The sequence below is a fragment of the Mobula birostris genome, chromosome 18 (assembly GCF_030028105.1).
Source record: "Mobula birostris isolate sMobBir1 chromosome 18, sMobBir1.hap1, whole genome shotgun sequence".
NCBI lineage: Eukaryota > Metazoa > Chordata > Chondrichthyes > Myliobatiformes > Myliobatidae > Mobula > Mobula birostris.
This window is the reverse complement of record NC_092387.1, coordinates 61,160,866-61,176,269: the sequence shown is the minus strand read 5'-3', so window position 1 is coordinate 61,176,269 and position 15,404 is coordinate 61,160,866. Positions and strand designations below refer to the sequence as shown.

Below are 15,404 nucleotides of genomic sequence, written 5' to 3'. Positions count from 1 at the left end.
TAGATTAATTGGTTACATGGTCGGATTGGCCCGATGTAATTGGGCAGCATGGGCTTGTTGGGCCGGAAGACCATGTTACTATGCTGTATTTCTGAACAAAAAATAAATAAGTAAAATTGGAGGAAATGAACATGAATTGTAGTCTCATATAGAAGGGCTGGTTAGGGCCCTGGATGTTGGCAACGGAGAAAGTGTACGAACAAGGGCTACACCTCCTGCAGTTGCAGGGCCAAGGAATGGGTAGGTGGGGAAAGCTCCTTTCAGTCACTGACAATGAGTGTAGACCAACCCAGTTCAATGAATGTGTGCTTCAGTATTGGTCCTAAAAGATCACAATTCTTCATCCTGCTGGAAGGACTGGCCTCTCCTAGCCCACCACCATGCATTTGACAACAACCCCTTTGTTACCTGTTGGAGCTTCCTCCACATAAATTGATGCTGTTACCCTCGTCCCCTTGGCAACAGGCTTCAAAGGTACTGCGATGGTCATTCAGCACTTTGAAACAACCTGAATGGGCTGCAAAAAGATCTCTTGGAAAACAACTGCTCCCTTCTACTGTCAGACCAAACGCAACACTCAGTCTGCGCCTGACAAGGATGAAGCCCATCTTGTTTGCCCCCCCCCATTAGCCCCATCCTGGATGGGAGGGGTGCAAGTCACAGGCTCCAAAATTAAATTCCTGGGTCCAGCTGGATGTAGGAGAATAAATATTAATGCATTTAAAAGGATTGGTATTAATTTCCTAATTTATTTGAATTCGTTTTAAAAAGGCTTTATTGCCAATGTGCCATTCACAACCTCAGGATGCCCCAAAGCACTTTATCACCACTGAAGTATTTTAATTATAAGAACATTGTAAAGATTGATTTACTGGGAAGAGCCAAGGGTCCCACATGGAAAGCTCGAAGGACAAGTCCAACTGGCAAAGCCCAAGGAGTCCAGCCTTGCTAAGCAAGCATGGGCAAAAATAAACGGAAGCCAGTCAGGGCACGTTGTCATGACGATAAAAGGCTAATGATAACCTTCCGAGGGAGATGTTTTCTTCATAGTAGAGAACGTGAACTATTGACCTGTCCCACCATGCAGCCCTGCAGTTATGATATGCGGTCATTAATGAAATTCGCAATTTTTATAGAGAGCGGTTAATCAGGCTTCAAATTAACGACATGATATGCTGGTTGAAATAATGACCTGCGATAATTTGATCTACTTCTGCAGTGCCTGTCAACTTTACCACGTCAGTCAACACTTCCACTGGTATGTGCCAGCCAGTGTTCAGTTGCTTGGGGAATGATTTGCTCCACAAATGCCTTTTAAAAGATTGGCTTTATTTGTTGCATGTACCTCGGAACATACAGTGAAATGTGTCATTTTGTGTCAACAACCAACACAGTCCGCAGACGCGCTGGGAACAGCCCGCAGGTGTCGCCGCGCTTCCGCTGCTGACATAGCATGCCCTAACCCTCATGTGTCTGGAATGTGGGAGGAAACCCACGCGGTCACGGGGAGAACGTACAAACTCCTTACAGACGGTGGCAGGAATTGAACCGCTGATCTGTTAGCACTGGCACTGTAAGGCAATCTGGTTGAGCCAGTCAGAGCTTGCTACAGTCCATTCCACATCAGTGAACTGTCCCTATACAGTGTAAAAACTAAACCATACTGCTGGAGGAACTCGGTGGGACAGGCAGCATCTGGGGAGGGAGATGGACAGTTGACATCTCAAGTCGAAACCTTTCACCTGGATTGAAAGATAGAGGGGAGAAGGCTGGGGGGGGGGGGCTGCTGCAACAGGTGGATCCAAGTGAGGAGGGATGATAATTTCGAGGATGTACCCTCTAGTTCTGGATACCCCTAACGCAGGAAACATCCTCTCCACATCCACCCTATCTAGTCCTTTCAACATTCAGTAGGTTTCAATGAGACCCCCCGCATTCTTCTGAATTCCAGTGAGTACAGGTCCAAAGCTGCCGAACACTCCTTACATTCCCAGAATCATTCTCATGAACACGACGAAATCTGCAGATGCTGGAAATTCAAACCACACACATCAAAGTTGCTGGTGAACGCAGCAGGGCAGGCAGCACCTCTAGGAAGAGCTACAGTCGACGTTTCAGGCTGACGAACAGTCCTGACAAAGAGCCTCGGCCCGAAACGTCGACTGTACCTCTTCCTAGAGATGCTGCCTGGCCTGCTGCATTCACCAGCAACTTTGATGTGTATCATTCTCATGAACCTCCTCTGGACTCTCTCCAATGACCACACATCCTTTCTGAAACATTGTGCCCAAAACCGTTGACAGTACTCTACGTGGGGTCTGACTGGTGTTTTATAAAGGCTCAGCATTATCTCCTGGCTTTTATATTCTATTCCCCTTGAAATAAATGCCAACATTGCATTTGCATTCTTTACCACAGACTCAACCTGTACGTTAATCTTCTGGCAGTATTGCACAGGACTCCCAAGTCCCTCTGCACTCCTGATGTTTGAGCCTTCTCTCCATTTAGATAAAAGTTTGCACTATTGTTCCTTTTATCAAAATGCATTATCATACATTTCCCAACACTGTATTCCACCTGCCACTTCTTTGCCCATTCTTCCAATTTGACTAAGTCCTGCTGCAATCACATTGCATCCTCAACACTACCTACCCCTCCACCTATCTTCATATCATCCTCAAACTTTGCCTCAAAGTCATCAATTCCATTATCTAAGTCACTTTCCCAATCAATAAGGTTAGGCTAACTGGCCTATAATTTCACCCTTCTTAAAGGGTGGAATGGCATTTGCAATCTTCCAGTCCCCTGGGACCATGCCAGAATCAAGTGATTCTTGAAAGATCATGACCAATGCATCCATGACCTCTTCAGCAACCTCTCTCAGGACTCTGGGATGTAGTCCACCTGGTCCAGGTTATAAGGCTATTGAATGGACCTCTTGTACAATAAGATGGACCCTTGACCTTACATCTACCTCGTTATCATTTTCCTGTGCTGCACTTTTTCTGTAGCTGTTATATTTATTCTGCATTGTTTTTGTTTTAACTTGTTCTGCCTCAATACACTGCGCAACAGTATGCAAGACAAGCTTTTCACTGTACCTTGCTATGTATGACTATTATAAACCAATTCCAGTGCCACCTACCAAAGTGAATCAACTTGCCACAGGTTTCAGCCAGAGTTGGTCCCTCTGTTCCTCATGACTCAAGGTCCAGAAACAACAACAGATGATTTATGAAGATACTAATTTATTTGTATCTCCCTTTAAGAATGAAATTGCTTTTTCCAGCCCACGCCTGGTTTATTATATTTGACTAGAGTGGCAGATTTTGACAAGTTTGTGTTCATGTTTAAATTAGAAACACAGCTTGTGTTTGATGAAGGAAGTGGTCTGAATAATCAGTTCAATCAATACAATTGAATTCTGCTAAAGAGGCAATTAAAATTTTAACAAGTGGACTATGCATACATATCTGGAGTTTGTATATGAACATATGTGTGTCCATTTGTATGGTAGGCAGTGTGTATGTGAGAGAGATAGGGGCAGACACACACATACGCACATAAAAAGGGAAAGAGAGAGAGACAGACAGACAGAGAGGGGAGAAGAGAGAAAAGGAGATAGACACAGAGACACGCACACACGCGCGCACACACACACACACACACACACACACAGATAGATACAGAGGTACCGAGGGTCTCACACACACAGAGGAGATGGAGACAGGCACTCAAGCACACACAGGGAGATGGAGAGAGTTACAGACAGAGACAAAGAAAGAGACAGTGGGAGAGACACACACAGACAGAAGCACAGATGCGGACGAAGATACAGAGAGAGAGAGAAAGGGGGGGAGACAGGCAGACACGCAGACACACAAAAGGAGACAGAGCGAGACAGACACACACACACAAACTTACACACGCAAAGGGAGACAGACACACACACACACACACACACACACACAAACAAAGGGAGAGGGAGAGATACTCAGACAGAGACAGACACACACAAGCAGGCTAAGACATAAAGCAGTGCTTAGAGAGAGTATGTGTGTGTGTGTTTTGAAGGGTGATAGCGTATGCTTGTGTCCTCTCCTGTGTGTGTACACCTCTCTTTACTCTCATTAATCCTTTCCTCTCGACAGTGATACCCCGCCAGCAAACTGTACGAGCTTTGTAGCTGGTCAGAGCATGAGAAGAGAGCACTCGTGTGCAGAGGCAAGCCCCCACCTAGCCGGACTGGGACTGAACCTATCTTATGAGGTGGCAGCAGCCATTTAAAAAAAAAAGGCTGGAAGCCTTGTCCAGTTGTTAAATCATCTCTCAGCCCACTGAACCATGATAACTGACTTTTTCAACCTAACTGAGGTGGGGGGGGAGCGCAGCAGTGGGGTGGCGTGGCGCAGCTGGCATAGGACAGGGAGGGGGCGTTGGGGGAAGGTGCACGGGCAGCAGAGAGTGGGAGGGCATGGTAGGGGGTCACATGTGGCATGGGGAGGGGGTGTAGGATCGGGGGTTGGCAGAGGATAGGGTGGGCATGGCAGATGATGGGGTGGGCGTGGCAGACGACAGAGGTGGGCGGAGCAGGGTGGGGTTGGTGGGGTTGAGGACGGGGTGGGCGTGACGGGGCGGAGGAAGGGGGTAGCTGGAACCCTGTCAGGTTTTGACAGATTCCCAACACCCATTCTCCTGAGTATGTTCCCATCTGTGAGGTTGACAATTCACACACAGCAAGGTCCCACAAACAACACAATGTGTCTTTCAGTCATTTTATTTGAGGGATAAACGTTGGCTAGAATACTCTGAATAACTACAAACAAGGGCCACCTGAGAGGGCAGGCAGGGTGTTTCTCAAACAGTTGCACTTCTGACAACAATACTGTTCCACAAGACATAGGCCACAGGGACATTCCGCTCATTCAACAGACTCTTTGATAAGCACATGAACGAAAGAAAAATGGAGGGAAGGATTAGATTGATCTTGGTGTAAGTTAAAAGGTCAGTACAGCATTGTGGGCTGAAGGGCGTGTACTGTACTGTTGTATGTTCTATCCTTATAGTTAACCCCTGTAATCCAGCAGCATACGGTTAACCACTTCTGCACCCTCTCCGAAGTCCCCACAACCCTCTTGTAATGGGGCAGCCAGAGTTGTGTGTGGGATAATCCCATCTCTGCGCTGATTCAGTGCTGTGAGCTGACTGGAGGTAGTGTAGCCAGGTTTCAAGCAGGCTCAATGGATTGAATGGCCTAATTCTGCTCCTCTGTCTTAAGATCTTACGGTAATCAACATCAGCGACAGAATACATCAAGGTGGGCACTGGGCCAGACTGAGCACTTGAATAGTTTGGTCTTATTCGGCCCCAGCACAATCTCAGGGGAAAGAGGGAGGATGGAGAGAGCGCACAACAGTGCCAGACAGTGTGAGCGAGCGAAAGGTTACTGAAGCATGCAGCAGATATTGATTTGCCCGTCGTTGAGAGAGAAGTGGTGGGAATGAAATGTTAGTGTCTTTTCACGGCCGCAGCACACAGCTCTCCCTCCCTGGTTCCTCCAGCCGCTGTGCGCCGAGACCATCCGTTATGGAAGATGTCAACACAGACGGAAAATCTCCTTGATGTTCTTGCCCCTAGACCCACCGGCCACAAGCCCATTCCAAACTTGGGGCAAAGTCAGGCTCTGAGAGTTCAGGAATACTTACCAGGAATAATCACAAGTTAATAAAGGATCTTGCGGAACACAAAGCAGTCCACTTTATTAAAGTTCTCTCTTTCAAAAACTAGCAGCCAGATATCATTCTGCACAAGTAAGAAACATCAGCATGTCACAGGGCACAGATGGACTGCAGTCTTTGCCCATTGATGATTGATGGCAGGCAAACACTTGATGGGCCGAAGGGACAATTTCCAGGTTGTATGACGCCAAGGCTCAAAAGCCTTGGACCAACAAAAAGTTAAGTCAGGAGTGTCAAGCACTTGCTATGTGTTAAAAGCAGAACGGGGAGGGGTGGAATTTGCTCAAGATACTGGGAGCAAAGAAGTATTGGTGCAAGGAGGGATGAAGGGTGACATACACTCTGTAGCCACTTTACTAGGTACACCTGGTCGTTAATGTAAAAACCTAATCAGCCAATCAGCAACTCAATGCATAGAGCATGCAGACATGGTCAAGAGGTTCAGTTGTTGTCCACACAAACCATCAAAACGTTAACACTAAGTTGAACTAAACTAAACTTTATGACCATTCAATGGTTTGATGTTTTATATTCTGTGGTATTCGCTCATTTTTTTTGTCATTTGCAAGGTTTGTTCTTTTTTGCGCAATGGGTGTTTGTTTTCTTTGAATGGGTTCCATGGTGTTTCTTTGTTTTGTGCCTGTCTGCAGGAAGTCGAATCTCAGGGTTGTATACCGCATACGTACTTAGATAAATGTACTTTGAAATGTGATCTGAGTGACTTTGACCGTGGAGTGATTGCAGATGCCAGACGGGGTGGTTTGAGTATCTCAGAAACTGCTGATCTCCTGGGATTTTCACACACAACAATCTCTAGAGTTTACAGAGAATGGCACGAAAAACAACACAAAAATTCAGTGAGCAGCAGTTCTGTGGGTGAAAATGCCTTGTAAATGAGAGAGGACAGAGGAAAATGGCCAGACTGGTTTAAGCTAATAGGAGGGCGACAGTAGCTCAAATAATCATGCGTTACAATACTGGTGTGCAGAATAGCATTTCTAAATGCACATGTCAAACGTTGAAGTGGATGGGCTACAGCAACAGAAGATTATGACCACACTCAGTGGTCACTTTATTAGGTACAAGAGGTATCTCATAAAGTGCCCATAAGTGTCTATAGACAAGGATGGAAAGAGAAAGAAAGACTAAAAGGAATAGTGGGGAAGCATCCTGGAGAGCTAAACTTAGGGTAGCTTCCAACATGATTGATAAGACTATTGTAGAGGGATAGGGACTAGAGAGAACAGAGGAATGAGTCTTCAGCCTGAGGGCTAAATCTGTATCAACAATCGGTTCCAGTGGAATTTCTACAGAATCAAAGACAGGTAGGTTCAACAACCGATACTCAGCCTGTCTACAACACTAACAACTTTTCTCACCAAAGTTACCCATTAGGTCTCCAGAAAAGAAGAAAGACAAGATGACAGAAACAGTGAATATTGAGTTCACTTGCAGATTTCTTGTCCCCGCTGTAAGTCAGATGATTTGTTGCTTTATAAAGATATGGATCTATGCCACATAAATCATAGTGATTTATGTCGCTGCCAAGTTTGGATGGCTTGCACACTGGCCTGCCAGTGTAACGGCGCAGAGTGCAAACCAATGCAAACTACCATTGGTCACCCACCAGCTCAAAATGGACGGCATTGCACATTGGTTTCGCTTGTCAGTTTCTACATGTAGCTTTCTATTGACTCTATTGTATTTCTTTGTTCTACTGTGAATGCCTGCAAGAAAATGAATCTCAAGACAGTATTTGGTGACATACATTCAGTGGCCACTTTATTAGTTACCTCATGAAGTAGTCTCTGATTGTACATTCATGATCTTCCGCTACTGTAGCCCATCCACTTCAAGGTTCAACATGTTGTACATTTAGAGATGCATTTCTGCACATCGTGGTTGAAACGTGTGGTTATTTAAGTTACTGTCAGCTTGAACCAGTCTGGCCATTTTCTCTCATTAACAAGGCATTTTTACCCACAGAACTGCCATTCACTGGATCATACACATGAGAAAGTCTGCAAATACTGGAAATCCAAAGCAACAAAAAATGCTGGAGGAACTCAACAGGTCAGGCAGCATTATTTCAAGCCAAGCCTTCTTCAGGACTGTTGGATTTTTTTTTTGTTTTTCACACCGTTCTCTTTAACCTCTAGAGATTGTCATGTATGAAAATCCCTGGTGATCAACAGTTTCTGAGAAATTCAAACCACCCTTTCTGGCACCAGCAATTGTTCCACAGACAAAGTCACTCAGATCACATTTCTTCCCCATTCTGACATTTTGTCTGAATAACAACTGAACCTCTTGACCATGTCTGCATGCTTTTTTGCAAAAAGTTGCTGCCACATGATTGGCTGATTAGATATTTGCATTAATGAGCAGGTGTACCTAATAAAGTGGCCACTAAGTGTATATGCACTTCAATAATAAATTTGCTTTGAACTTCGACTTATCTTGCTTCAGTCACGTGGTTGGTACAGGGATGCAAGCCAAGCACTATACATGAGGTTGACAGGAGGATAAAACTAAGATAATTTCCAGCAGAAACTTTAATAGCACTCAGCAAAATTGAGTGACTTGATTACACCTGCCCTTTAAATATGGTTCTCATGATCTCATGGGGATTATACTCGTGTTAATCACCAACCCTCCTGTGCTGGAGAGAGGTGGCGGTAAGTTAATATAATCAGAAACGAACACATTAACATTTTGCTTTTGCATATGTAATGAGGCTGGGTTTGAAGACGTGGACTTTAATCAAACCGATATCCTGCTGGTGATGATATCAGTCGAGGCACTGAGTCACTCTGGGGATGGAGAAGTGCGACTCATTCTGATTGTTTTACACACCGCGCAACGAAGAGGGGATGTCACAGCCAGCCGGTCTGTGTTAAAGGACTCGTGGGCAGGCAAGTAGGCACACACTCCAGAATAAAACAACACAGCGAACACATAGGGAGCTTGTGAGTGTGACAACTGTCAGGAAACAAGAAGTCAATAGAATAATAACAAAAGCCTCTTAGTGTTTGGCCGACAAAGCGGCTCGAGAGTGAATAGAATAGGGAAACAGTAGAGTGGTTACATTGTGGGATTAGTAAACCAGAGTCTTAGATAAAGATCCAAAGACCCGGCTTCAATCCTAAATAAATTAAATCAATCTTATTAAACGTAAGGGATAGAAAAGGCCTGTGCCAGGCATGGCAATCATAAAACTACATAAAAATCCCACATGGTTCAATAATGTCTCTTAGGGAAGGCGGGGTGGGGGGTCTGTCCTGTTGATAGCACAGGGGGCTTACGGCTCTCAGTAATGGACAACTTCTTAAAGTATTGAAGCGACACAGCCCGAGCCCATGGTCGAGGAACGACCCGAGGGTTGGACGATTTAAACACCGAGCTAGATTGGAATGTGTCGGGCTCAGAGGCGGGAGATGGGCCACTTCAGCTCGCTGCTCCGCAGGGGTCTGCTCGTCTCTGTGCTGGACTGAGGCTGTTGCCTGCAACTAGTGGACTTCTGAATTGACTGCAATGATGCCTGGCGTTGTGAACTTCAGTTCGGAATGCTACTTGCTTGCTTTTATTGTTTGCATGATTTGTTTTTATTTGTTTTTTTCCCTCTCTGCATATTGGGTGTTTGAAGGTCTCCTTTTGTTTTTAATGGATTCTTTGTTTTGTAGCCTCCTGTAAGAAGACAGATCTCAAAGTCGTATTAAGTATAAACACTTTGACAATAAAATGTAGTTTGAACTTTTTAAGTGAGGCATGGAAATAGGTCCTTTGGCCCATCGAGTCTGCACTAGCCATTAATCACTCATGTGCTTTAATCCTGCACTAGCTAGAGTTTTGTTCTCCCCATGTTCCTCTCAACTACCCTCTCCCCCCCCCCAAAGATTCTACCACTTAGCCACACTTCGGAGCCGATTTACAGCGGTCAATTACCCACTGACCAGCACGTCTCTGGGATGTGGGAGGAAACCAGAGCACCCGGGCGGGAACCCCAGCGGTCACAGAGAATATGCGGGGTCCACACAGCACCAGACATCAAGGTGGAAGCCGGGTCACTGGTGCTTGTGAGACAGCACTCCTATTAACTGCCCCTCTGATGAGCGACTGAGAAATCTGAAGGGAGGAGGGCAAACGATGAGCCACTGGAATTTCTGAATATCCAGAGAGATTATTGAAGTTTTAATGTACTCACGCTCTAAGCCTTTACAAATAAAGACAAGGGTCAGTGTGTCATGGGCATGGTGCCTATTGAATATCGACTATAAGGAACGGTCTGACTCAATAAATCAGGTCAGCTTCGTTGAAGTAAGAAATAGCAGAGCTGTGTGCAGCACACCACACTCTTAACTGAAAAACTTATAAGAGCAAAAGGCATAGAACAGAGTTAGGCCATTCAGCGCATCGAGTCTGTTCCGCCATTCATCATACCTCAACCCCATTCTCCTGGCTTCTGCCCATACATTTCACACCTTTACTTATCAAGAATATATTAGCCTCCGCTTTAAATATCCCCATTGACTTGAACTCTACAACCGTCTGGGGCAATGAATTCTACGGATTCACCCCCCCCCCCAGGCTAAAGAAATTCCTCCTCATCTCTGTTCTAATGGGACGCCCTTCTACTCTAAGGCTGTGCTCTCTACTCCTAGATCGCTCCACTGTTGGAAGCATCCTCTCCATGTGCACTCTGTCCAGTCCTTTCAATATTAGATGGGTTTCAGCCAGCCCCCAGATCCTCTTTAAATCTGTCCCTTCTCACCTTAACTGTATTTTTAGACCCCCCTTTCCTGAGCACCTCCATTATCCGTGCCCCTCCTGATTTTATAACCCTTTGTAAGATCACCGCTTGCCACGGTCTCTCCTTATAAGCAAGGCTTGTCACAGCTGATGTGACAAAAAAGGACATTGCCTTTAGGATGATTGGAGAAAAATATAGGGGGGGGATGTCAGAGGCATTTTGTTTTACACAAGAGTGCAAGTGCATGGCAGCAGAGGTAGGTGCCTAAGGGACACCAAAGAGATTCTTAAATAGGCATATGGATAAAGAAAAAATAGAGGACTATATTGATCTTGGACTAGATTAAAAGGTCGGCACAACTTGATGAACAGAAGAGCCTGCACTGTGGCATTGTATGTTCTTACTTCATGTGATAATAACACGAAAACACAATATAAGATTGGAGTGTCTGAACTGACTGAGCCAAAGATTCTAGGAGCTCTAACTCAGCTCCTGAAAGAGTTAAGGAGATACAATACTTTGGACGCACTTGCTAAGTATTAACTCCAGAGCTACAGAGTAGTTCCTGGGGAAGAAGAGATACTCGGCTGAGGATTTGCCACTTAACGTTGAATCCGAACAGGGCGCTTAGATTGGTAGCCAGGGCAGCACAGAATCAGGTTACCTGAGCTCGTCTGACAGACTGGTGTTGGGGTGTCCTTGATGACGAATGCTCCTTTCTTCTGACAGCACTCCTTTGTAGATGTGCTCAAAGTTATGTATAATTCATGTTAATCTAAGTTGATGTTAGCTTATGATTGTCATGTTTGCAATGTACTGAGCAGCAGCTGCAGACTGCTAATTTTTGTGGCATTTATACCCTGCATGCCTGTGGTAATAAACTTGAATATATTTAATTATTTATTGAGATACGGCACAGAATAGGCCCTTCTGGCCCTTTGAGCCATACCTACCCAGCAATGCCCTGATTTAATCCTAGCTTTATCACACGACCAATTAACCTACCAACCAGTACGTCTTTGGACTGCGGGAGGAAACCAGAGCGCCCAATAGGAAACCCACGCGGTCACAGAGAGATTCCAAACTCCTTACAGGCAGCGGCGAGAATTGAACCCGCGTCGCCCACACCGTAAGGCGTTGTGCTGACCACTACGCTACCGTGCCGCCCAACTTGAATGAAGAGCCGACACCCGATGCCGGGAACAACATAACAGGTCTGCGCTCCACGGTACAATTGTAGAACGTTGACTTTCGTACCTGCCATCATTCTTTGGGCCTCGTAAGGCTCCATGTAGCCATCGTTTCCCACCACTTTCTCCTGACCAGCCTGGGTCACACCAGCCTGAGCATCGAAAGGATCGGCATAATCTTCAAGAATAATGACCTGTCAGTGGGAACAAATTAGAGCACAAAAGAGCTACATTAGACACACAGCACTCATTGAATAGGTAATTGTTTCTGTAATGTGCTAAAGATCTGTATTCCACGCCCTCTAGGCATCAGTAAAAGAGACTTTCTCCATAAACCAGCAGCTTTAAAGTGACAAACTACAGCATGTAAATAATACTGAGGGTGAACTCCTGATACTTGCTGGGATGGAAATAGCAGATAATCATTAATCTCTCAGACAGCGAGACGGGGAAGGAAGGAAGGTGGCAGATTTATCATCGGAAGGAATGTCTTCCTCATTCTTTTAACGTTGTCTTGATACAGTAACCACACTCCACTGCCCATTGCATTTGTCCTGCTCTAAGCCCAGGCAAAAGATTCATATTCATTCACACAAGATTCAAAATGCATTTATTATCAAAGTGTGTATAAATTAAACAACCTTGTGATTCGTCTGCTTACAGGCAGCCAGAAGTCAAGAAACCCAAAAGAACCCAATTTAAAAGAAAATAAAGACCAACACCCAATGCGCAGAGAAAGAGAAAAAAACAAATTATGCAAAAAAAAATCGGAGTGAGCAACAGCATTCCAAACCAAACTGAGTCCTTAGATCCGAATCCACAGGGTAGGCCCAAAGCCTCAGACTCAGTTCATCATACTAGCCAGGCAAATCACCACAAAGCTCACAGGCGTGAAGCACAGCAGCCTGAGGCAGTTTCACATCCTCAGCGCCGCGGACAGAGGAGTGGACATCGCGGGAGAGCGAGCAAAATCGGCCCTGACTCTTGCCTCCAATCCCGGTTCTGCAGATGCTGGATACTCCGGAATAACTACACAAAATGCTGGAGGAACTCAGCAAGGCAGGCGGCATCCATGCAGAGAAATAAACAGTGGACATCCCAGACCAAAACCTTTCATCAGGACAGGAAGGAGGCAGAGGCCAGAATAAGGGGAGGGGAACTGGAAAGGAAGGGGCAGGGGAAGAACACAGCACAAGAAGGGGGTTGAGGAGGATGAGCTCAAGCTGGAAGGTGCTCGTTGAGATCAGATGAGGGGAAAGGACGGCAGGTGGTTAAGGGAAGAGGGATGAAGTAAGGAGGTGATGGGTGGAAGAGGCAAAGGGGTGAAGAAGAACGAATTTGATAGGAGAGGAGAGTGGACATGCGGAGAAAGGGAAGGAGGAAGAAGAACAGAAAGAGGCAATGGGCAGGTAAGAAGAGAAGGGGCAAGAGTGGAACCTGAAGGAGTAGTGCAAAAACGGAAAAGAGAGAGACACAAAGAGTGCAAAAACAGCAGAGGGAGAGACGTGCTGGATTTGTGTACTCTGGTCACAACTAGGCCATAGATAAATCACAGTCCGTGCTCCAAAGCCATCAGGCTTTTTGGCTGTGGAAGGCAATTATCACCAGGCACCATTCATACTCTGGCTTCACACAAACACATCGCTAACCACAGTAACCGAGATCTTTGCTGACCCTGTCCAACATTCTCATCCCAGCATCATCCAGCGTGAACTTACACCAAAATGTGAAGCCTCCACAGTCAAACAGTGCAGCGTGGTAACATAACAGTTGGGGTATCACTTTACAGCACCGGCTGTCAATACCTGCTGCTGTCTGTAAGGAGTTTCTGTGCTCTCCTCATGACTACATGGGTTTGCTCCGGATACTCCAGTTTCCACCCACATTCCACAGACGTACAGACGAGGGTTAGTGAGTGGTGGGCATCTATATTGGCACTGTGACAATTGCGGGCTCACCCCGGCACACCCTCGGACTGTGTTGGTTGTAGGTGCAAATAACAGTGTACATTTTGATGTACGTGTGATAAAAAGTGGGGGGAGAAAGGAGTGGAGATGGGGGAGGGGTAAGGGAGGGAGGGAGCGGTGGGGGGAGGAGGCAGGAGGGGAGAGAGTGGCGGGGGAAGAGAGCAGGGAGGTTGCGGAGGGGAGGGGGGGAGAGAGAGGGGGAGAAGAGGGGGGAGAGAGAGGGGGGAGAGAGAGGGGGGAGAGAGAGAGGGGGGAGAGAGAGGGGGGAGAGAGAGGGGGAGAGGGAGAGGAGGGGGGAGGGGAGGGGAGAGAGAGAGGGGAGGGGAGAGAGAGTAGAGAGGGAAAGACTGATTCATTCCCCTGAGTATGTCAAGATGACCCAGGGGAGGAAATCATATTCCTGGAGAAAACAGGATGGAGATGAGGAAGAGTTTATTGGTGGCCGGGAAGCACTCTCATTGACCAATTCAACAAATGCTTGACAAAGATAATCCCGGAAGTCGGGAAAGGAATCCGATGACAGGCAGCTCTGCCTGAGCAGGTCACGGGCCGCAGGGAGTTCCAGAGAAGGCTGCAGAGTGCAGGGTGTGGGAGGTAAGCAGCACACAACAGGACATGTGATGAGACATCTGGAAGGGTGTAGGAGAGTCCAGGAAACATCAATTGCCAGGCAGAGGAAGTGCACACACCCAGACTCCTCAGAGACCAGCTTCCAGCTGAGATTCCCATCTCTGTCCACACACAGAAAGTCATGGAGCAAGGGCACAGGCCCTCTGGTCTATCGAGTCTGTGCGTGCCATCACTCTCCCATTTACACTCATCTATATTCAGCCCACTGTTTTATTCCAGCAGAGATTTCCCTCTCTGTCCACACACAGAGAGTCATGCAGATGTACCCAGGCCCCTCAGCCCATCAAATCTGGCCCATTGTTTCGCCAATCGTTCCACTCACCCCAGATTCTGCCCCTCACCATACACTCGGGCATCTACAGCCATTTAAACCCCTGACCTACTTTTCATATTTAGTATGTGGAAAGGAAAAAGAAAGATCAGCTTTATTTGTCGCATGTACAGTGAAAGGTACAGTGAAATGCATCACTTACGTCAAATCAGATCAGTGAGGATTGTGCTGGGTGGCTGGCAAGTGTTGCCATATTTCCGGCACCAACACAACTTACTCACCCTGACTCATACGCCTCTGGAATGTGGGAGGAAACCAGAGCCCCTGGAGTAAACACTGTGGTCACAGAGAGAATGTATGAACTTCTTACAGTGATTGCTGGTGCTAACCGCTATGCTATAGTGCTACCCTCCTTAACTCCCCCTCACCTAAACACTAGGGCAACTTACACTGGCCAATTAACTCACCACCGCACTTGTTTTTGGAATGTGGGAGGAAGCCAGAGCAGTCAGAGGGAGACCGCCACACAGACAGTACCGGCACTCAGGATCGAACCTGGGTCTCTGGCCTTGTGAGGCAGCAGCTCTACCCACTACATCAGTGTGCGACAGGCCACCAACCCCCCCCCCCCCAATGACTTCACCCACTGGGCTTCACCTCTGCATCAGCACTGGCTCGATGCCGAGCAAATTACCTCCATGACATACCGAGGGAGCACTGCGATGTTGGGGCTGTCCTCTTACACGTAAACCGAGCACCCATCTGCCCCCCCAAGGGCACTGAACCCCCATTATAGACTTGTGAAGCAATGATCCCTGGGGTCCTGACTGAGGTTGGGAAGGGGGGGGGGTGATGGAG

At 46.7% G+C, this 15,404-nt stretch overlaps 1 protein-coding gene across 1 annotated transcript in view; it reads right to left on the bottom strand.

Moving 5' to 3' along the window:
* LOC140212165 (SH2 domain-containing adapter protein F-like) overlaps positions 1-15,404 on the bottom strand; it is a 263,486-nt gene that overhangs the window by 219,543 nt on the left and 28,539 nt on the right. Inside the window, 1 exon segment of the mRNA XM_072282800.1 lies at positions 11,746-11,872. Coding sequence (XP_072138901.1) covers positions 11,746-11,872 — 127 coding nt within the window.